This window comes from Somniosus microcephalus, chromosome 13 (assembly GCF_052327205.1).
Source record: "Somniosus microcephalus isolate GS21.2 chromosome 13, FLI_Smic_1.0, whole genome shotgun sequence".
Classification (NCBI taxonomy): Eukaryota; Metazoa; Chordata; class Chondrichthyes; order Squaliformes; family Somniosidae; genus Somniosus; species Somniosus microcephalus.
Window position 1 is genome coordinate 54,540,400 of NC_140999.1, and position 25,749 is coordinate 54,566,148.

The 25,749-nt window shown below is 38.9% G+C and overlaps 1 protein-coding gene across 1 annotated transcript in view; it reads left to right on the forward strand.

Annotated features, from left to right (window-relative positions):
• LOC147108325 (receptor-type tyrosine-protein phosphatase delta-like) overlaps positions 1-25,749 on the forward strand; it is a 620,473-nt gene that overhangs the window by 482,716 nt on the left and 112,008 nt on the right. Inside the window, exon 27 of the mRNA XM_086004913.1 lies at positions 25,508-25,605. Within this exon, the coding sequence (XP_085861039.1) occupies positions 25,508-25,605 (98 nt within the window). The remainder of the gene's footprint in view (positions 1-25,507; positions 25,606-25,749) is intronic.

The window sequence follows — 25,749 nt, forward strand, 5'->3', positions numbered from 1 at the left end:
GCTCTATTATAGTAATCCCCAACATTGATCAGGCTCTATTATAGTAATCCCCAACATTGATCAGGCTCTATTATAGTAATCCCCAACATTGATCAGGCTCTATTATAGTAATCCCAACATTGATCAGGCTCTATTATAGTAATCCCCAACATTGATCAGGCTCTATTATAGTAATCCCCAACATTGATCAGGCTCTATTATAGTAATCCCCAACATTGATCAGGCTCTATTATAGTAATCCCCAACATTGATCAGGCTCTATTATAGTAATCCCCAACATTGATCAGGCTCTATTATAGTAATCCCCAACATTGATCAGGCTCTATTATAGTAATCCCCAACATTGATCAGGCTCTATTATAGTAATCCCCAACATTGATCAGGCTCTATTATAGTAATCCCCAACATTGATCAGGCTCTATTATAGTAATCCCCAACATTGATCAGGTGCTATTATAGTAATCCCCAACATTGATCAGGCTCTATTATAGTAATCCCCAACATTGATCAGGCTCTATTATAGTAATCCCCAACATTGATCAGGCTCTATTATAGTAATCCCCAACATTGATCAGGCTCTATTATAGTAATCCCCAACATTGATCAGGCTCTATTATAGTAATCCCCAACATTGATCAGGCTCTATTATAGTAATCCCCAACATTGATCAGGCTCTATTATAGTAATCCCCAACATTGATCAGGCTCTATTATAGTAATCCCCAACATTGATCAGGCTATTATAGTAATCCCCAACATTGATCAGGCTCTATTATAGTAATCCCCAACATTGATCAGGCTCTATTATAGTAATCCCCCAACATTGATCAGGCTCTATTATAGTAATCCCAACATTGATCAGGCTCTATTATAGTAATCCCCAACATTGATCAGGCTCTATTATAGTAATCCCCAACATTGATCAGGCTCTATTATAGTAATCCCCAACATTGATCAGGCTCTATTATAGTAATCCCCAACATTGATCAGGCTCTATTATAGTAATCCCCAACATTGATCAGGCTCTATTATAGTAATCCCCAACATTGATCAGGCTCTATTATAGTAATCCCAACATTGATCAGGCTCTATTATAGTAATCCCCAACATTGATCAGGCTCTATTATAGTAATCCCCACATTGATCAGGCTCTATTATAGTAATCCCCAACATTGATCAGGCTCTATTATAGTAATCCCCAACATTGATCAGGCTCTATTATAGTAATCCCCAACATTGATCAGGCTCTATTATAGTAATCCCCAACATTGATCAGGCTCTATTATAGTAATCCCCAACATTGATCAGGCTCTATTATAGTAATCCCCAACATTGATCAGGCTCTATTATAGTAATCCCCAACATTGATCAGGTCTATTATAGTAATCCCCAACATTGATCAGGCTCTATTATAGTAATCCCCAACATTGATCAGGCTCTATTATAGTAATCCCCAACATTGATCAGGCTCTATTATAGTAATCCCCAACATTGATCAGGCTCTATTATAGTAATCCCCAACATTGATCAGGCTCTATTATAGTAATCCCCAACATTGATCAGGCTCTATTATAGTAATCCCCAACATTGATCAGGCTCTATTATAGTAATCCCCAACATTGATCAGGCTCTATTATAGTAATCCCCAACATTGATCAGGCTCTATTATAGTAATCCCCAACATTGATCAGGCTCTATTATAGTAATCCCCAACATTGATCAGGCTCTATTATAGTAATCCCCAACATTGATCAGGCTCTATTATAGTAATCCCCAACATTGATCAGGCTCTATTATAGTAATCCCCAACATTGATCAGGTGCTATTATAGTAATCCCCAACATTGATCAGGCTCTATTATAGTAATCCCCAACATTGATCAGGTGCTATTATAGTAATCCCCAACATTGATCAGGCTCTATTATAGTAATCCCCAACATTGATCAGGCTCTATTATAGTAATCCCCAACATTGATCAGGCTCTATTATAGTAATCCCCAACATTGATCAGGCTCTATTATAGTAATCCCCAACATTGATCAGGCTCTATTATAGTAATCCCCAACATTGATCAGGCTCTATTATAGTAATCCCCAACATTGATCAGGCTCTATTATAGTAATCCCCAACATTGATCAGGCTCTATTATAGTAATCCCCAACATTGATCAGGCTCTATTATAGTAATCCCCAACATTGATCAGGCTCTATTATAGTAATCCCCAACATTGATCAGGCTCTATTATAGTAATCCCCAACATTGATCAGGCTCTATTATAGTAATCCCCAACATTGATCAGGCTCTATTATAGTAATCCCCAACATTGATCAGGTCTATTATAGTAATCCCCAACATTGATCAGGCTCTATTATAGTAATCCCCAACATTGATCAGGCTCTATTATAGTAATCCCCAACATTGATCAGGCTCTATTATAGTAATCCCCAACATTGATCAGGCTCTATTATAGTAATCCCCAACATTGATCAGGCTCTATTATAGTAATCCCCAACATTGATCAGGCTCTATTATAGTAATCCCCAACATTGATCAGGCTCTATTATAGTAATCCCCAACATTGATCAGGCTCTATTATAGTAATCCCCAACATTGATCAGGCTCTATTATAGTAATCCCCAACATTGATCAGGCTCTATTATAGTAATCCCCAACATTGATCAGGCTCTATTATAGTAATCCCCAACATTGATCAGGCTCTATTATAGTAATCCCCAACATTGATCAGGCTCTATTATAGTAATCCCCAACATTGATCAGGCTCTATTATAGTAATCCCCAACATTGATCAGGCTCTATTATAGTAATCCCCAACATTGATCAGGCTCTATTATAGTAATCCCCAACATTGATCAGGCTCTATTATAGTAATCCCCAACATTGATCAGGCTCTATTATAGTAATCCCCAACATTGATCAGGCTCTATTATAGTAATCCCCAACATTGATCAGGCTCTATTATAGTAATCCCCAACATTGATCAGGCTCTATTATAGTAATCCCCAACATTGATCAGGCTCTATTATAGTAATCCCCAACATTGATCAGGCTCTATTATAGTAATCCCCAACATTGATCAGGCTCTATTATAGTAATCCCCAACATTGATCAGGCTCTATTATAGTAATCCCCAACATTGATCAGGCTCTATTATAGTAATCCCCAACATTGATCAGGCTCTATTATAGTAATCCCCAACATTGATCAGGCTCTATTATAGTAATCCCCAACATTGATCAGGCTCTATTATAGTAATCCCCAACATTGATCAGGCTCTATTATAGTAATCCCCAACATTGATCAGGCTCTATTATAGTAATCCCCAACATTGATCAGGCTCTATTATAGTAATCCCCAACATTGATCAGGCTCTATTATAGTAATCCCCAACATTGATCAGGCTCTATTATAGTAATCCCCAACATTGATCAGGTCTATTATAGTAATCCCCAACATTGATCAGGCTCTATTATAGTAATCCCCAACATTGATCAGGTGCTATTATAGTAATCCCCAACATTGATCAGGCTCTATTATAGTAATCCCCAACATTGATCAGGCTCTATTATAGTAATCCCCAACATTGATCAGGCTCTATTATAGTAATCCCCAACATTGATCAGGCTCTATTATAGTAATCCCCAACATTGATCAGGCTCTATTATAGTAATCCCCAACATTGATCAGGCTCTATTATAGTAATCCCCAACATTGATCAGGCTCTATTATAGTAATCCCCAACATTGATCAGGCTCTATTATAGTAATCCCCAACATTGATCAGGCTCTATTATAGTAATCCCCAACATTGATCAGGCTCTATTATAGTAATCCCCAACATTGATCAGGCTCTATTATAGTAATCCCCAACATTGATCAGGCTCTATTATAGTAATCCCCAACATTGATCAGGCTCTATTATAGTAATCCCCAACATTGATCAGGCTCTATTATAGTAATCCCCAACATTGATCAGGCTCTATTATAGTAATCCCCAACATTGATCAGGCTCTATTATAGTAATCCCCAACATTGATCAGGCTCTATTATAGTAATCCCCAACATTGATCAGGCTCTATTATAGTAATCCCCAACATTGATCAGGCTCTATTATAGTAATCCCCAACATTGATCAGGCTCTATTATAGTAATCCCCAACATTGATCAGGCTCTATTATAGTAATCCCCAACATTGATCAGGCTCTATTATAGTAATCCCCAACATTGATCAGGCTCTATTATAGTAATCCCCAACATTGATCAGGCTCTATTATAGTAATCCCCAACATTGATCAGGCTCTATTATAGTAATCCCCAACATTGATCAGGCTCTATTATAGTAATCCCCAACATTGATCAGGCTCTATTATAGTAATCCCCAACATTGATCAGGCTCTATTATAGTAATCCCCAACATTGATCAGGCTCTATTATAGTAATCCCCAACATTGATCAGGCTCTATTATAGTAATCCCCAACATTGATCAGGCTCTATTATAGTAATCCCCAACATTGATCAGGCTCTATTATAGTAATCCCCAACATTGATCAGGCTCTATTATAGTAATCCCCAACATTGATCAGGCTCTATTATAGTAATCCCCAACATTGATCAGGCTCTATTATAGTAATCCCCAACATTGATCAGGCTCTATTATAGTAATCCCCAACATTGATCAGGCTCTATTATAGTAATCCCCAACATTGATCAGGCTCTATTATAGTAATCCCCAACATTGATCAGGCTCTATTATAGTAATCCCCAACATTGATCAGGCTCTATTATAGTAATCCCCAACATTGATCAGGCTCTATTATAGTAATCCCCAACATTGATCAGGCTCTATTATAGTAATCCCCAACATTGATCAGGCTCTATTATAGTAATCCCCAACATTGATCAGGCTCTATTATAGTAATCCCCAACATTGATCAGGCTCTATTATAGTAATCCCCAACATTGATCAGGCTCTATTATAGTAATCCCCAACATTGATCAGGCTCTATTATAGTAATCCCCAACATTGATCAGGCTCTATTATAGTAATCCCCAACATTGATCAGGCTCTATTATAGTAATCCCCAACATTGATCAGGCTCTATTATAGTAATCCCCAACATTGATCAGGCTCTATTATAGTAATCCCCAACATTGATCAGGCTCTATTATAGTAATCCCCAACATTGATCAGGCTCTATTATAGTAATCCCCAACATTGATCAGGCTCTATTATAGTAATCCCCAACATTGATCAGGCTCTATTATAGTAATCCCCAACATTGATCAGGCTCTATTATAGTAATCCCCAACATTGATCAGGCTCTATTATAGTAATCCCCAACATTGATCAGGCTCTATTATAGTAATCCCCAACATTGATCAGGCTCTATTATAGTAATCCCCAACATTGATCAGGCTCTATTATAGTAATCCCCAACATTGATCAGGCTCTATTATAGTAATCCCCAACATTGATCAGGCTCTATTATAGTAATCCCCAACATTGATCAGGCTCTATTATAGTAATCCCCAACATTGATCAGGCTCTATTATAGTAATCCCCAACATTGATCAGGCTCTATTATAGTAATCCCCAACATTGATCAGGCTCTATTATAGTAATCCCCAACATTGATCAGGCTCTATTATAGTAATCCCCAACATTGATCAGGCTCTATTATAGTAATCCCCAACATTGATCAGGCTCTATTATAGTAATCCCCAACATTGATCAGGCTCTATTATAGTAATCCCCAACATTGATCAGGCTCTATTATAGTAATCCCCAACATTGATCAGGCTCTATTATAGTAATCCCCAACATTGATCAGGCTCTATTATAGTAATCCCCAACATTGATCAGGCTCTATTATAGTAATCCCCAACATTGATCAGGCTCTATTATAGTAATCCCCAACATTGATCAGGCTCTATTATAGTAATCCCCAACATTGATCAGGCTCTATTATAGTAATCCCCAACATTGATCAGGCTCTATTATAGTAATCCCCAACATTGATCAGGCTCTATTATAGTAATCCCCAACATTGATCAGGCTCTATTATAGTAATCCCCAACATTGATCAGGCTCTATTATAGTAATCCCCAACATTGATCAGGCTCTATTATAGTAATCCCCAACATTGATCAGGCTCTATTATAGTAATCCCCAACATTGATCAGGCTCTATTATAGTAATCCCCAACATTGATCAGGCTCTATTATAGTAATCCCCAACATTGATCAGGCTCTATTATAGTAATCCCCAACATTGATCAGGCTCTATTATAGTAATCCCCAACATTGATCAGGCTCTATTATAGTAATCCCCAACATTGATCAGGCTCTATTATAGTAATCCCCAACATTGATCAGGCTCTATTATAGTAATCCCCAACATTGATCAGGCTCTATTATAGTAATCCCCAACATTGATCAGGCTCTATTATAGTAATCCCCAACATTGATCAGGCTCTATTATAGTAATCCCCAACATTGATCAGGCTCTATTATAGTAATCCCCAACATTGATCAGGCTCTATTATAGTAATCCCCAACATTGATCAGGCTCTATTATAGTAATCCCCAACATTGATCAGGCTCTATTATAGTAATCCCCAACATTGATCAGGCTCTATTATAGTAATCCCCAACATTGATCAGGCTCTATTATAGTAATCCCCAACATTGATCAGGCTCTATTATAGTAATCCCCAACATTGATCAGGCTCTATTATAGTAATCCCCAACATTGATCAGGCTCTATTATAGTAATCCCCAACATTGATCAGGCTCTATTATAGTAATCCCCAACATTGATCAGGCTCTATTATAGTAATCCCCAACATTGATCAGGCTCTATTATAGTAATCCCCAACATTGATCAGGCTCTATTATAGTAATCCCCAACATTGATCAGGCTCTATTATAGTAATCCCCAACATTGATCAGGCTCTATTATAGTAATCCCCAACATTGATCAGGCTCTATTATAGTAATCCCCAACATTGATCAGGCTCTATTATAGTAATCCCCAACATTGATCAGGCTCTATTATAGTAATCCCCAACATTGATCAGGCTCTATTATAGTAATCCCCAACATTGATCAGGCTCTATTATAGTAATCCCCAACATTGATCAGGCTCTATTATAGTAATCCCCAACATTGATCAGGCTCTATTATAGTAATCCCCAACATTGATCAGGCTCTATTATAGTAATCCCCAACATTGATCAGGCTCTATTATAGTAATCCCCAACATTGATCAGGCTCTATTATAGTAATCCCCAACATTGATCAGGCTCTATTATAGTAATCCCCAACATTGATCAGGCTCTATTATAGTAATCCCCAACATTGATCAGGCTCTATTATAGTAATCCCCAACATTGATCAGGCTCTATTATAGTAATCCCCAACATTGATCAGGCTCTATTATAGTAATCCCCAACATTGATCAGGCTCTATTATAGTAATCCCCAACATTGATCAGGCTCTATTATAGTAATCCCCAACATTGATCAGGCTCTATTATAGTAATCCCCAACATTGATCAGGCTCTATTATAGTAATCCCCAACATTGATCAGGCTCTATTATAGTAATCCCCAACATTGATCAGGCTCTATTATAGTAATCCCCAACATTGATCAGGCTCTATTATAGTAATCCCCAACATTGATCAGGCTCTATTATAGTAATCCCCAACATTGATCAGGCTCTATTATAGTAATCCCCAACATTGATCAGGCTCTATTATAGTAATCCCCAACATTGATCAGGCTCTATTATAGTAATCCCCAACATTGATCAGGCTCTATTATAGTAATCCCCAACATTGATCAGGCTCTATTATAGTAATCCCCAACATTGATCAGGCTCTATTATAGTAATCCCCAACATTGATCAGGCTCTATTATAGTAATCCCCAACATTGATCAGGCTCTATTATAGTAATCCCCAACATTGATCAGGCTCTATTATAGTAATCCCCAACATTGATCAGGCTCTATTATAGTAATCCCCAACATTGATCAGGCTCTATTATAGTAATCCCCAACATTGATCAGGCTCTATTATAGTAATCCCCAACATTGATCAGGCTCTATTATAGTAATCCCCAACATTGATCAGGCTCTATTATAGTAATCCCCAACATTGATCAGGCTCTATTATAGTAATCCCCAACATTGATCAGGCTCTATTATAGTAATCCCCAACATTGATCAGGCTCTATTATAGTAATCCCCAACATTGATCAGGCTCTATTATAGTAATCCCCAACATTGATCAGGCTCTATTATAGTAATCCCCAACATTGATCAGGCTCTATTATAGTAATCCCCAACATTGATCAGGCTCTATTATAGTAATCCCCAACATTGATCAGGCTCTATTATAGTAATCCCCAACATTGATCAGGCTCTATTATAGTAATCCCCAACATTGATCAGGCTCTATTATAGTAATCCCCAACATTGATCAGGCTCTATTATAGTAATCCCCAACATTGATCAGGCTCTATTATAGTAATCCCCAACATTGATCAGGCTCTATTATAGTAATCCCCAACATTGATCAGGCTCTATTATAGTAATCCCCAACATTGATCAGGCTCTATTATAGTAATCCCCAACATTGATCAGGCTCTATTATAGTAATCCCCAACATTGATCAGGCTCTATTATAGTAATCCCCAACATTGATCAGGCTCTATTATAGTAATCCCCAACATTGATCAGGCTCTATTATAGTAATCCCCAACATTGATCAGGCTCTATTATAGTAATCCCCAACATTGATCAGGCTCTATTATAGTAATCCCCAACATTGATCAGGCTCTATTATAGTAATCCCCAACATTGATCAGGCTCTATTATAGTAATCCCCAACATTGATCAGGCTCTATTATAGTAATCCCCAACATTGATCAGGCTCTATTATAGTAATCCCCAACATTGATCAGGCTCTATTATAGTAATCCCCAACATTGATCAGGCTCTATTATAGTAATCCCCAACATTGATCAGGCTCTATTATAGTAATCCCCAACATTGATCAGGCTCTATTATAGTAATCCCCAACATTGATCAGGCTCTATTATAGTAATCCCCAACATTGATCAGGCTCTATTATAGTAATCCCCAACATTGATCAGGCTCTATTATAGTAATCCCCAACATTGATCAGGCTCTATTATAGTAATCCCCAACATTGATCAGGCTCTATTATAGTAATCCCCAACATTGATCAGGCTCTATTATAGTAATCCCCAACATTGATCAGGCTCTATTATAGTAATCCCCAACATTGATCAGGCTCTATTATAGTAATCCCCAACATTGATCAGGCTCTATTATAGTAATCCCCAACATTGATCAGGCTCTATTATAGTAATCCCCAACATTGATCAGGCTCTATTATAGTAATCCCCAACATTGATCAGGCTCTATTATAGTAATCCCCAACATTGATCAGGCTCTATTATAGTAATCCCCAACATTGATCAGGCTCTATTATAGTAATCCCCAACATTGATCAGGCTCTATTATAGTAATCCCCAACATTGATCAGGCTCTATTATAGTAATCCCCAACATTGATCAGGCTCTATTATAGTAATCCCCAACATTGATCAGGCTCTATTATAGTAATCCCCAACATTGATCAGGCTCTATTATAGTAATCCCCAACATTGATCAGGCTCTATTATAGTAATCCCCAACATTGATCAGGCTCTATTATAGTAATCCCCAACATTGATCAGGCTCTATTATAGTAATCCCCAACATTGATCAGGCTCTATTATAGTAATCCCCAACATTGATCAGGCTCTATTATAGTAATCCCCAACATTGATCAGGCTCTATTATAGTAATCCCCAACATTGATCAGGCTCTATTATAGTAATCCCCAACATTGATCAGGCTCTATTATAGTAATCCCCAACATTGATCAGGCTCTATTATAGTAATCCCCAACATTGATCAGGCTCTATTATAGTAATCCCCAACATTGATCAGGCTCTATTATAGTAATCCCCAACATTGATCAGGCTCTATTATAGTAATCCCCAACATTGATCAGGCTCTATTATAGTAATCCCCAACATTGATCAGGCTCTATTATAGTAATCCCCAACATTGATCAGGCTCTATTATAGTAATCCCCAACATTGATCAGGCTCTATTATAGTAATCCCCAACATTGATCAGGCTCTATTATAGTAATCCCCAACATTGATCAGGCTCTATTATAGTAATCCCCAACATTGATCAGGCTCTATTATAGTAATCCCCAACATTGATCAGGCTGCTATTATAGTAATCCCCAACATTGATCAGGCTCTATTATAGTAATCCCCAACATTGATCAGGCTCTATTATAGTAATCCCCAACATTGATCAGGCTCTATTATAGTAATCCCCAACATTGATCAGGCTCTATTATAGTAATCCCCAACATTGATCAGGCTCTATTATAGTAATCCCCAACATTGATCAGGCTCTATTATAGTAATCCCCAACATTGATCAGGCTCTATTATAGTAATCCCCAACATTGATCAGGCTCTATTATAGTAATCCCCAACATTGATCAGGCTCTATTATAGTAATCCCCAACATTGATCAGGCTCTATTATAGTAATCCCCAACATTGATCAGGCTCTATTATAGTAATCCCCAACATTGATCAGGCTCTATTATAGTAATCCCCAACATTGATCAGGCTCTATTATAGTAATCCCCAACATTGATCAGGCTCTATTATAGTAATCCCCAACATTGATCAGGCTCTATTATAGTAATCCCCAACATTGATCAGGCTCTATTATAGTAATCCCCAACATTGATCAGGCTCTATTATAGTAATCCCCAACATTGATCAGGCTCTATTATAGTAATCCCCAACATTGATCAGGCTCTATTATAGTAATCCCCAACATTGATCAGGCTCTATTATAGTAATCCCCAACATTGATCAGGCTCTATTATAGTAATCCCCAACATTGATCAGGCTCTATTATAGTAATCCCCAACATTGATCAGGCTCTATTATAGTAATCCCCAACATTGATCAGGCTCTATTATAGTAATCCCCAACATTGATCAGGCTCTATTATAGTAATCCCCAACATTGATCAGGCTCTATTATAGTAATCCCCAACATTGATCAGGCTCTATTATAGTAATCCCCAACATTGATCAGGCTCTATTATAGTAATCCCCAACATTGATCAGGCTCTATTATAGTAATCCCCAACATTGATCAGGCTCTATTATAGTAATCCCCAACATTGATCAGGCTCTATTATAGTAATCCCCAACATTGATCAGGCTCTATTATAGTAATCCCCAACATTGATCAGGCTCTATTATAGTAATCCCCAACATTGATCAGGCTCTATTATAGTAATCCCCAACATTGATCAGGCTCTATTATAGTAATCCCCAACATTGATCAGGCTCTATTATAGTAATCCCCAACATTGATCAGGCTCTATTATAGTAATCCCCAACATTGATCAGGCTCTATTATAGTAATCCCCAACATTGATCAGGCTCTATTATAGTAATCCCCAACATTGATCAGGCTCTATTATAGTAATCCCCAACATTGATCAGGCTCTATTATAGTAATCCCCAACATTGATCAGGCTCTATTATAGTAATCCCCAACATTGATCAGGCTCTATTATAGTAATCCCCAACATTGATCAGGCTCTATTATAGTAATCCCCAACATTGATCAGGCTCTATTATAGTAATCCCCAACATTGATCAGGCTCTATTATAGTAATCCCCAACATTGATCAGGCTCTATTATAGTAATCCCCAACATTGATCAGGCTCTATTATAGTAATCCCCAACATTGATCAGGCTCTATTATAGTAATCCCCAACATTGATCAGGCTCTATTATAGTAATCCCCAACATTGATCAGGCTCTATTATAGTAATCCCCAACATTGATCAGGCTCTATTATAGTAATCCCCAACATTGATCAGGCTCTATTATAGTAATCCCCAACATTGATCAGGCTCTATTATAGTAATCCCCAACATTGATCAGGCTCTATTATAGTAATCCCCAACATTGATCAGGCTCTATTATAGTAATCCCCAACATTGATCAGGCTCTATTATAGTAATCCCCAACATTGATCAGGCTCTATTATAGTAATCCCCAACATTGATCAGGCTCTATTATAGTAATCCCCAACATTGATCAGGCTCTATTATAGTAATCCCCAACATTGATCAGGCTCTATTATAGTAATCCCCAACATTGATCAGGCTCTATTATAGTAATCCCCAACATTGATCAGGCTCTATTATAGTAATCCCCAACATTGATCAGGCTCTATTATAGTAATCCCCAACATTGATCAGGCTCTATTATAGTAATCCCCAACATTGATCAGGCTCTATTATAGTAATCCCCAACATTGATCAGGCTCTATTATAGTAATCCCCAACATTGATCAGGCTCTATTATAGTAATCCCCAACATTGATCAGGCTCTATTATAGTAATCCCCAACATTGATCAGGCTCTATTATAGTAATCCCCAACATTGATCAGGCTCTATTATAGTAATCCCCAACATTGATCAGGCTCTATTATAGTAATCCCCAACATTGATCAGGCTCTATTATAGTAATCCCCAACATTGATCAGGCTCTATTATAGTAATCCCCAACATTGATCAGGCTCTATTATAGTAATCCCCAACATTGATCAGGCTCTATTATAGTAATCCCAACATTGATCAGGCTCTATTATAGTAATCCCCAACATTGATCAGGCTCTATTATAGTAATCCCCAACATTGATCAGGCTCTATTATAGTAATCCCCAACATTGATCAGGCTCTATTATAGTAATCCCCAACATTGATCAGGCTCTATTATAGTAATCCCCAACATTGATCAGGCTCTATTATAGTAATCCCAACATTGATCAGGCTCTATTATAGTAATCCCCAACATTGATCAGGCTCTATTATAGTAATCCCCAACATTGATCAGGCTCTATTATAGTAATCCCCAACATTGATCAGGCTCTATTATAGTAATCCCCAACATTGATCAGGCTCTATTATAGTAATCCCCAACATTGATCAGGCTCTATTATAGTAATCCCCAACATTGATCAGGCTCTATTATAGTAATCCCCAACATTGATCAGGCTCTATTATAGTAATCCCCAACATTGATCAGGCTCTATTATAGTAATCCCCAACATTGATCAGGCTCTATTATAGTAATCCCCAACATTGATCAGGCTCTATTATAGTAATCCCCAACATTGATCAGGCTCTATTATAGTAATCCCCAACATTGATCAGGCTCTATTATAGTAATCCCCAACATTGATCAGGCTCTATTATAGTAATCCCCAACATTGATCAGGCTCTATTATAGTAATCCCCAACATTGATCAGGCTCTATTATAGTAATCCCCAACATTGATCAGGCTCTATTATAGTAATCCCCAACATTGATCAGGCTCTATTATAGTAATCCCCAACATTGATCAGGCTCTATTATAGTAATCCCCAACATTGATCAGGCTCTATTATAGTAATCCCCAACATTGATCAGGCTCTATTATAGTAATCCCCAACATTGATCAGGCTCTATTATAGTAATCCCCAACATTGATCAGGCTCTATTATAGTAATCCCCAACATTGATCAGGCTCTATTATAGTAATCCCCAACATTGATCAGGCTCTATTATAGTAATCCCCAACATTGATCAGGCTCTATTATAGTAATCCCCAACATTGATCAGGCTCTATTATAGTAATCCCCAACATTGATCAGGCTCTATTATAGTAATCCCCAACATTGATCAGGCTCTATTATAGTAATCCCCAACATTGATCAGGCTCTATTATAGTAATCCCCAACATTGATCAGGCTCTATTATAGTAATCCCCAACATTGATCAGGCTCTATTATAGTAATCCCCAACATTGATCAGGCTCTATTATAGTAATCCCCAACATTGATCAGGCTCTATTATAGTAATCCCCAACATTGATCAGGTGCTATTATAGTAATCCCCAACATTGATCAGGCTCTATTATAGTAATCCCCAACATTGATCAGGCTCTATTATAGTAATCCCCAACATTGATCAGGCTCTATTATAGTAATCCCCAACATTGATCAGGCTCTATTATAGTAATCCCCAACATTGATCAGGCTGCTATTATAGTAATCCCCAACATTGATCAGGCTCTATTATAGTAATCCCCAACATTGATCAGGCTCTATTATAGTAATCCCCAACATTGATCAGGCTCTATTATAGTAATCCCCAACATTGATCAGGCTCTATTATAGTAATCCCCAACATTGATCAGGTGCTATTATAGTAATCCCCAACATTGATCAGGCTCTATTATAGTAATCCCCAACATTGATCAGGCTCTATTATAGTAATCCCCAACATTGATCAGGCTCTATTATAGTAATCCCCAACATTGATCAGGCTCTATTATAGTAATCCCCAACATTGATCAGGCTCTATTATAGTAATCCCCAACATTGATCAGGCTCTATTATAGTAATCCCCAACATTGATCAGGCTCTATTATAGTAATCCCCAACATTGATCAGGCTCTATTATAGTAATCCCCAACATTGATCAGGCTCTATTATAGTAATCCCCAACATTGATCAGGCTCTATTATAGTAATCCCCAACATTGATCAGGCTCTATTATAGTAATCCCCAACATTGATCAGGCTCTATTATAGTAATCCCCACATTGATCAGGCTCTATTATAGTAATCCCCAACATTGATCAGGCTCTATTATAGTAATCCCCAACATTGATCAGGCTCTATTATAGTAATCCCCAACATTGATCAGGCTCTATTATAGTAATCCCCAACATTGATCAGGCTCTATTATAGTAATCCCCAACATTGATCAGGCTCTATTATAGTAATCCCCAACATTGATCAGGCTCTATTATAGTAATCCCCAACATTGATCAGGCTCTATTATAGTAATCCCCAACATTGATCAGGCTCTATTATAGTAATCCCCAACATTGATCAGGCTCTATTATAGTAATCCCCAACATTGATCAGGCTCTATTATAGTAATCCCCAACATTGATCAGGCTCTATTATAGTAATCCCCAACATTGATCAGGCTCTATTATAGTAATCCCCAACATTGATCAGGCTCTATTATAGTAATCCCCAACATTGATCAGGCTCTATTATAGTAATCCCCAACATTGATCAGGCTCTATTATAGTAATCCCCAACATTGATCAGGCTCTATTATAGTAATCCCCAACATTGATCAGGCTCTATTATAGTAATCCCCAACATTGATCAGGCTCTATTATAGTAATCCCCAACATTGATCAGGCTCTATTATAGTAATCCCCAACATTGATCAGGCTCTATTATAGTAATCCCCAACATTGATCAGGCTCTATTATAGTAATCCCCAACATTGATCAGGCTGCTATTATAGTAATCCCCAACATTGATCAGGCTCTATTATAGTAATCCCCAACATTGATCAGGCTCTATTATAGTAATCCCCAACATTGATCAGGCTCTATTATAGTAATCCCCAACATTGATCAGGCTCTATTATAGTAATCCCCAACATTGATCAGGCTCTATTATAGTAATCCCCAACATTGATCAGGCTCTATTATAGTAATCCCCAACATTGATCAGGCTCTATTATAGTAATCCCCAACATTGATCAGGCTCTATTATAGTAATCCCCAACATTGATCAGGCTCTATTATAGTAATCCCCAACATTGATCAGGCTCTATTATAGTAATCCCCAACATTGATCAGGCTCTATTATAGTAATCCCCAACATTGATCAGGCTCTATTATAGTAATCCCCAACTTGATCAGGCTCTATTATAGTAATCCCCAACATTGATCAGGCTCTATTATAGTAATCCCCAACATTGATCAGGCTCTATTATAGTAATCCCCAACATTGATCAGGCTCTATTATAGTAATCCCCAACATTGATCAGGCTCTATTATAGTAATCCCCAACATTGATCAGGCTCTATTATAGTAATCCCCAACATTGATCAGGTGCTATTATAGTAATCCCCAACATTGATCAGGCTCTATTATAGTAATCCCCAACATTGATCAGGCTCTATTATAGTAATCCCCAACATTGATCAGGCTCTATTATAGTAATCCCCAACATTGATCAGGCTCTATTATAGTAATCCCCAACATTGATCAGGCTCTATTATAGTAATCCCCAACATTGATCAGGCTCTATTATAGTAATCCCCAACATTGATCAGGCTCTATTATAGTAATCCCCAACATTGATCAGGCTCTATTATAGTAATCCCCAACATTGATCAGGCTCTATTATAGTAATCCCCAACATTGATCAGGCTCTATTATAGTAATCCCCAACATTGATCAGGTGCTATTATAGTAATCCCCAACATTGATCAGGCTCTATTATAGTAATCCCCAACATTGATCAGGCTCTATTATAGTAATCCCCAACATTGATCAGGCTCTATTATAGTAATCCCCAACATTGATCAGGCTCTATTATAGTAATCCCCAACATTGATCAGGCTCTATTATAGTAATCCCCAACATTGATCAGGCTCTATTATAGTAATCCCCAACATTGATCAGGTGCTATTATAGTAATCCCCAACATTGATCAGGCTCTATTATAGTAATCCCCAACATTGATCAGGCTCTATTATAGTAATCCCCAACATTGATCAGGCTCTATTATAGTAATCCCCAACATTGATCAGGCTCTATTATAGTAATCCCCAACATTGATCAGGCTCTATTATAGTAATCCCCAACATTGATCAGGCTCTATTATAGTAATCCCCAACATTGATCAGGTGCTATTATAGTAATCCCCAACATTGATCAGGCTCTATTATAGTAATCCCCAACATTGATCAGGCTCTATTATAGTAATCCCCAACATTGATCAGGCTCTATTATAGTAATCCCCAACATTGATCAGGCTCTATTATAGTAATCCCCAACATTGATCAGGCTCTATTATAGTAATCCCCAACATTGATCAGGCTCTATTATAGTAATCCCCAACATTGATCAGGCTCTATTATAGTAATCCCCAACATTGATCAGGCTCTATTATAGTAATCCCCAACATTGATCAGGCTCTATTATAGTAATCCCCAACATTGATCAGGTTCTATTATAGTAATCCCCAACATTGATCAGGCTCTATTATAGTAATCCCCAACATTGATCAGGCTCTATTATAGTAATCCCCAACATTGATCAGGCTCTATTATAGTAATCCCCAACATTGATCAGGCTCTATTATAGTAATCCCCAACATTGATCAGGCTCTATTATAGTAATCCCCAACATTGATCAGGCTCTATTATAGTAATCCCCAACATTGATCAGGTGCTATTATAGTAATCCCCAACATTGATCAGGTTCTATTATAGTAATCCCCAACATTGATCAGGCTCTATTATAGTAATCCCCAACATTGATCAGGCTCTATTATAGTAATCCCCAACATTGATCAGGCTCTATTATAGTAATCCCCAACATTGATCAGGTGCTATTATAGTAATCCCCAACATTGATCAGGCTCTATTATAGTAATCCCCAACATTGATCAGGCTCTATTATAGTAATCCCCAACATTGATCAGGCTCTATTATAGTAATCCCCAACATTGATCAGGCTCTATTATAGTAATCCCCAACATTGATCAGGCTCTATTATAGTAATCCCCAACATTGATCAGGCTCTATTATAGTAATCCCCAACATTGATCAGGTGCTATTATAGTAATCCCCAACATTGATCAGGCTCTATTATAGTAATCCCCAACATTGATCAGGCTCTATTATAGTAATCCCCAACATTGATCAGGCTCTATTATAGTAATCCCCAACATTGATCAGGCTCTATTATAGTAATCCCCAACATTGATCAGGCTCTATTATAGTAATCCCCAACATTGATCAGGCTCTATTATAGTAATCCCCAACATTGATCAGGTGCTATTATAGTAATCCCCAACATTGATCAGGCTCTATTATAGTAATCCCCAACATTGATCAGGCTCTATTATAGTAATCCCCAACATTGATCAGGCTCTATTATAGTAATCCCCAACATTGATCAGGCTCTATTATAGTAATCCCCAACATTGATCAGGCTCTATTATAGTAATCCCCAACATTGATCAGGCTCTATTATAGTAATCCCCAACATTGATCAGGCTCTATTATAGTAATCCCCAACATTGATCAGGCTCTATTATAGTAATCCCCAACATTGATCAGGCTCTATTATAGTAATCCCCAACATTGATCAGGTTCTATTATAGTAATCCCCAACATTGATCAGGCTCTATTATAGTAATCCCCAACATTGATCAGGCTCTATTATAGTAATCCCCAACATTGATCAGGCTCTATTATAGTAATCCCCAACATTGATCAGGTTCTATTATAGTAATCCCCAACATTGATCAGGCTCTATTATAGTAATCCCCAACATTGATCAGGCTCTATTATAGTAATCCCCAACATTGATCAGGCTCTATTATAGTAATCCCCAACATTGATCAGGCTCTATTATAGTAATCCCCAACATTGATCAGGCTCTATTATAGTAATCCCCAACATTGATCAGGCTCTATTATAGTAATCCCCAACATTGATCAGGCTCTATTATAGTAATCCCCAACATTGATCAGGCTCTATTATAGTAATCCCCAACATTGATCAGGCTCTATTATAGTAATCCCCAACATTGATCAGGTGCTATTATAGTAATCCCCAACATTGATCAGGCTCTATTATAGTAATCCCCAACATTGATCAGGCTCTATTATAGTAATCCCCAACATTGATCAGGCTCTATTATAGTAATCCCCAACATTGATCAGGCTCTATTATAGTAATCCCCAACATTGATCAGGCTCTATTATAGTAATCCCCAACATTGATCAGGCTCTATTATAGTAATCCCCAACATTGATCAGGCTCTATTATAGTAATCCCCAACATTGATCAGGTTCTATTATAGTAATCCCCAACATTGATCAGGCTCTATTATAGTAATCCCCAACATTGATCAGGCTCTATTATAGTAATCCCCAACATTGATCAGGTTCTATTATAGTAATCCCCAACATTGATCAGGTGCTATTATAGTAATCCCCAACATTGATCAGGCTCTATTATAGTAATCCCCAACATTGATCAGGTGCTATTATAGTAATCCCCAACATTGATCAGGCTCTATTATAGTAATCCCCAACATTGATCAGGCTCTATTATAGTAATCCCCAACATTGATCAGGTGCTATTATAGTAATCCCCAACATTGATCAGGCTCTATTATAGTAATCCCCAACATTGATCAGGCTCTATTATAGTAATCCCCAACATTGATCAGGCTCTATTATAGTAATCCCCAACATTGATCAGGCTCTATTATAGTAATCCCCAACATTGATCAGGCTCTATTATAGTAATCCCCAACATTGATCAGGTTCTATTATAGTAATCCCCAACATTGATCAGGTGCTATTATAGTAATCCCCAACATTGATCAGGCTCTATTATAGTAATCCCCAACATTGATCAGGTGCTATTATAGTAATCCCCAACATTGATCAGGCTCTATTATAGTAATCCCCAACATTGATCAGGCTCTATTATAGTAATCCCCAACATTGATCAGGTTCTATTATAGTAATCCCCAACATTGATCAGGTGCTATTATAGTAATCCCCAACATTGATCAGGTGCTATTATAGTAATCCCCAACATTGATCAGGTTCTATTATAGTAATCCCCAACATTGATCAGGCTCTATTATAGTAATCCCCAACATTGATCAGGCTCTATTATAGTAATCCCCAACATTGATCAGGCTCTATTATAGTAATCCCCAACATTGATCAGGCTCTATTATAGTAATCCCCAACATTGATCAGGCTCTATTATAGTAATCCCCAACATTGATCAGGCTCTATTATAGTAATCCCCAACATTGATCAGGTTCTATTATAGTAATCCCCAACATTGATCAGGTTCTATTATAGTAATCCCCAACATTGATCAGGTTCTATTATAGTAATCCCCAACATTGATCAGGTTCTATTATAGTAATCCCCAACATTGATCAGGTTCTATTATAGTAATCCCCAACATTGATCAGGCTCTATTATAGTAATCCCCAACATTGATCAGGTTCTATTATAGTAATCCCCAACATTGATCAGGCTCTATTATAGTAATCCCCAACATTGATCAGGCTCTATTATAGTAATCCCCAACATTGATCAGGCTCTATTATAGTAATCCCCAACATTGATCAGGTTCTATTATAGTAATCCCCAACATTGATCAGGCTCTATTATAGTAATCCCCAACATTGATCAGGTGCTATTATAGTAATCCCCAACATTGATCAGGTGCTATTATAGTAATCCCCAACATTGATCAGGTGCTATTATAGTAATCCCCAACATTGATCAGGTTCTATTATAGTAATCCCCAACATTGATCAGGCTCTATTATAGTAATCCCCAACATTGATCAGGCTCTATTATAGTAATCCCCAACATTGATCAGGTTCTATTATAGTAATCCCCAACATTGATCAGGTTCTATTATAGTAATCCCCAACATTGATCAGGCTCTATTATAGTAATCCCCAACATTGATCAGGTTCTATTATAGTAATCCCCAACATTGATCAGGCTCTATTATAGTAATCCCCAACATTGATCAGGTGCTATTATAGTAATCCCCAACATTGATCAGGTGCTATTATAGTAATCCCCAACATTGATCAGGTGCTATTATAGTAATCCCCAACATTGATCAGGTTCTATTATAGTAATCCCCAACATTGATCAGGCTCTATTATAGTAATCCCCAACATTGATCAGGCTCTAGTCTTCAGTTGTGCCGGGAGAGAAATCCAACACGTTATGTATCTTAAAAAAAAATTATAGTCTGTAGCTAAGTATAATTAGCATAAGTAGCACTGCAGACTTTAGCAACATTTGTGGGATGAAGTGGAATGTAATATAAATGGAAATGAATCTGGCTCCTGCAAGATTCAACCTTTCGATATCCATTCACCTCGGTGATGCCTTGGACACAGCTGTGCAACTAAGTGCCACTGGGCCACCATAGATACTTTAACTCTTTATTGTGTGGAATGTTTGGGGATGAGGGAGAAGTCTGTGCCCACCAACTGAGGGATACCAGTGCTCGGGGATGAAATGGTTTTCTTTAACCACTTTTTAAAATTTGTTGTCAGCATCAATCAAGCACTCCCAGCTCAGGTGTAGCACAGGTTAGATGCCCGGTAAATCTTTAGCCAAACCTCAGATATGCGCCCCTTACTGCACCAGCGTGACATTGCCATTTCCCACACCAGTCATTTTAGTTGATCTGTAAAATGTGAACACTTTTTCTTTATTAGGTCATTGAGCATTTATTGTCTTTTTGCAAATGTGCAGATACTGGGACAATGGGGGGAAAGGGCAGGGATGAGGGTGAACCACAATCAGTCTGTGCATATATTACACTGATAGTTATGTAGAGTGGGTTATGTGCACGACACCACTTTTTTTTTCTTGCCAATTTTCTCCCCTACTTTGGTGTTGTCCCTTTGTTGGGTTACCATTCTGCAGGCACTGATCAGCTGCTCTCAAGTAACCATAATTCACGTGGGAGCCTTGACCGTTAGTGTGTGTGATCAGGGTATTCGACCGCAGGGTGATGTCACAGCCGAGTTTCGTTCTCACCCATCATGCACACGCACTCTCTCTCCTAGCAGCAATAGTGGCCAGTTTTCTCCTCATTAACCAGGAGAACTGAAGCATCTGCCGGCACAGATGCCTATCCTGTGCCAGGGTCTGTGATAGAGACTGCAGTGCTGTTAGCACCAATGGTGTGTTACCAAACAGAGGGTGTGGTAGAGTTATATTATGTGGTTGGATGGTGTTGCAGGCACAGTTTACTGCTAATTCCCACCCACCCCTATCACAGTGCCATCCAGAAACCACTGCAGGAGGTGTCACTGCAAGGACCCAAAGCAGGTTGGGCATGGGAACAGATCAGCACATTGCACAGTGCATCCCTGGTTCAGAGTTAAATCTATCCACTACACAGCAAGGCTCAAACCCGAGCATCACTTTGTTGATCCCTACCCTGTTGGAAATAATTTTTTTAAATAATGGCCTCTTATCTCCATGTGTCTTCTCTGAGCTGGCAGGGTGGGTTTAAAGAGCTTGGTGCCAAGCATTGCACCGTGATATGCTGCAGGAAATGATGAAATGTGGAGCCTTTGGGTTGATTTCTTGGTAAATATTGTTTGGGGGCGCTGAGCCAATAAGGTCCTGTGCTTGATCCCTGATTAGCCAGTGGCTGAGGCGCTACGAAAAGCCTCAGCAGCCCCTGAGCTAGGGGGGAAAGCAATCCGCTCCCCCCGATCACTGTACATTGACTCCTGCTGGAAGCTGTGTGGCCATTAGGGAAGGAATGGATGGGGCTTAGCTTTAATGACTTTCCAGTCAAATAGCCTATTGACTCTCACAGTCAGGTTTCACACATGAAGAGTGGCCCTTGGTGAGGTAACTGGTGGGGGGGCACGGCTGCAGTTGACATCGATGGAACTGTACTCCAGCATAAGTCCGCACCTTCAAGAGATGGGAGGAGGGGAGGGAAGGAGAAGAATTAGGTTGAGGGGGGAGAATTAATAAAGCAATGAGCATTTTAAGGGTCTGGTGGCTTTAGTGGCGGCACGTTGCCATCCAAACCAAAAGGTTGTAAACCTGGACTGACTCGAACTTCACCAGGGTTTCATTGGGTCTCAGCTGGAGCCTTCAACATTAAAGGCTGTGTGGTGAAGGGAGGGAAAACTACCCTGTAGGAGCACATCCTCCCACCCCCCTCTCATCAGGTCATCATTGACAACAAGGAATCCAGGAGGGAGAAAGGGCAAAACAGAGGCAGCTTCTTTAATTCTGTGACTTGGGGAGTGCGTGTAGCGGACCTGAAAACAGATGCAGTGCTTCCTCTTTTGGTAGGGAGTGTGTCTGTGTTAGGCGTTTTCCAGGACCCAGGATCGTGCTTTGCGACACGTTCCCCTTTTTCTTTTCGCAGTGTATCAGACTGTAATGACGGCCCACCACAAAAACTGATGATGATTTCATGCTTGCTTCTCATCTGTGTGCTGCCTCGATTTTAACGTCCATATTGTCCGCTTCAAATGATCAAACTCTGCTGATTCTGTAACAGGGCTTGAAATTCTCCATAGCAAGCAAAGACACTACCCGCTACCTCCGCAAGCGGGCCTGTAATTCCATTAGCAACCCTCACTTCTGGAGAAAGCCAGATAGAAGGTTCAGAAAGGGAACGAAGAAACCCAGGGAAGCAAAAGAAGTTAGATGATGATGACGGCACAAGAAAAATCCTTAATGAGGATATTATCAGCTATACATCGAAATGAAAGGCCTTGTCTACCCCAACTAGATAATCAAATCACATCAAATCTGAAATAAAATCAAATGCACAGCAAGTCTGTCAGCATCAGGAAGGATAAGGGCCTGTGCCCGTGCTTTTTCTGCACACCAGCCATCTCATGTCATCAGTGGAGGCATCCAACATGAATGTGTGACAATTTTAGCAACACAGTATAAAATGGTAAATGTGAACCCAATAACCTCGACACTCCTGACTTCACATAGTTTGTAGGCACCAATTGCAAGACAGTATTTCCTGATGAGGTATTTTAAGGTTACTCTCTCAAGTTCAGGTTGAGCCTACCTCACGGAGAAGTCTCCAAAATGTGCTTGGTGTTCACCAGGCCTCAAACAGCACGTTAGAGACAAAGACCCCCCCCCACCCCCGATCATTTCAGCTCTGAGGAGAACTGACTGACTGTTCTTTCAAGGAAACTGACGCACTATATCTGACCAGCTGTGTCAGCAGTGCAGGTACGAGGCAGAAAGAAAAGGGATACTTTCCAAATGTCTTGGGAATTGAGATATTTGACAGACAGTAGTCACCCATGTCCACAATGCACATTAATGATTGTTTTTTTTTAAAGGCTGTCTTCCCCTCTAATTATTGTTGGTTTCTTTCTTTCCTGTAGCCTCTGCATGTCTTGTGGGGCTGAACCTGCTACCAGGTCATCAACAATGCCACTGTTTAAGTTGAATCCTTGGCTGCACGTGACAGCAGCCCAGCAATAACTCTCTGATTTTCCTCTCCCCTTCACTGGGACCTGGTCTGTGCTTGAAGACTACCCGCTGCACAGCAGTGATTGGGGAGCTCCTTTTTATTGAACCTCCACACCTACTCCTCCCCCATAAAGTTGGCAGCTTCCCTGCTCTGTTAATGCTGCTGCTCTTGCAATGGCTGCTGTGAGGTGGATGAAGAGGAGACCGAGTTGACTTGCTGTTCAATTGAGTAAATTTTCTCCCTGTGCAAAAGCATTACTTCCACTCGCCACCTTCCCTAATCCCGTTCCCACCCTGAAATTGGAAATTCACTGCGGGGGGTAGGGGGGAACTACAGGTTTGGAAGTACATCTTGCTCCCCTCACCTGGTGATGTAGCACATCAGTAACAGGCTCCACCCATCATTAGGACCTGAGCTCGCTCCCCACGCTAAAGAAGGTCATACAGGGAACAGGTCAGTTGAATAGAACCAGTCATCCAATCAAAATCTGTTCACATTGTACCACGAACACAACTAAGGTTGCATTTGACTTGTGCATTGCTGAAGGGAGAAATTTTTGGACAGGAATTTGAAAAGTAAACTAAATATGGGTATAAATTCAACTCGGAGCAAGATCAGGCAATCCTCGCTTTATTCAAAAGTGGTTGTTTAAAAAAAGTTCCATCCTTCTAGAATTATGTCAGGTAGCCTGATTTTGTTTGACTCTTAATTATAATGACCTTCAAATCCCTTGGTTAGAAGACCAGTTATACTTTGTTATCAGGCTTGATATGGGTGATATCTTTTAAAAAAAAAATTAAAGCTTCTTACTTCTCTTGGGGGAGAGGAGATGAATGGGCAGGGAAGAACATGGCAATAGTTATAGAAACCGTTGAGGAGGTGATTCTAACCTAATTCCATCCACCCATGTGGAAAGGAGAATGACTGGAGACTGGCCCCGGCACTTTAGGGAAACATTGAGGTGAAAAATGGAAGCAAGACCTTCCTGAGAAGCTATACTAAGAGGATGCCAGCGTGTTTCCCATAGAGAAAGATGGGTTCACTGCAATTTGTTGGGTTATAAATTTCAAGCCCTGATGGTGTAATGTTCTAACCACACATGACCCTCCTCTACTCCTCTCATTTCAGCCTTTTCATCCAGGACTGCTGATTGAATTGACATGATTTTTTTCGTCGTTTGTTTTTTAAAGTGATATCTTTGTTCTGTCCTCTCATAGGCATGATGAGTCACCCGCCAATCCCCATCTCGGAGCTCGCTGAACATACGGAGCATCTGAAAGCAAATGACAACCTGAAGTTTTCACAGGAATATGAGGTAAAGCATGAATTACCGTAAAAATTAAGTAATATTTACTTCCAATACAGAATTCCAATAGACCAACCGTCTTCCCATTCAGTCCCATTGTATAGAATTCCAATAGACCAAACCTCTTTCCCATTAACTCTCATTGTATAGAAT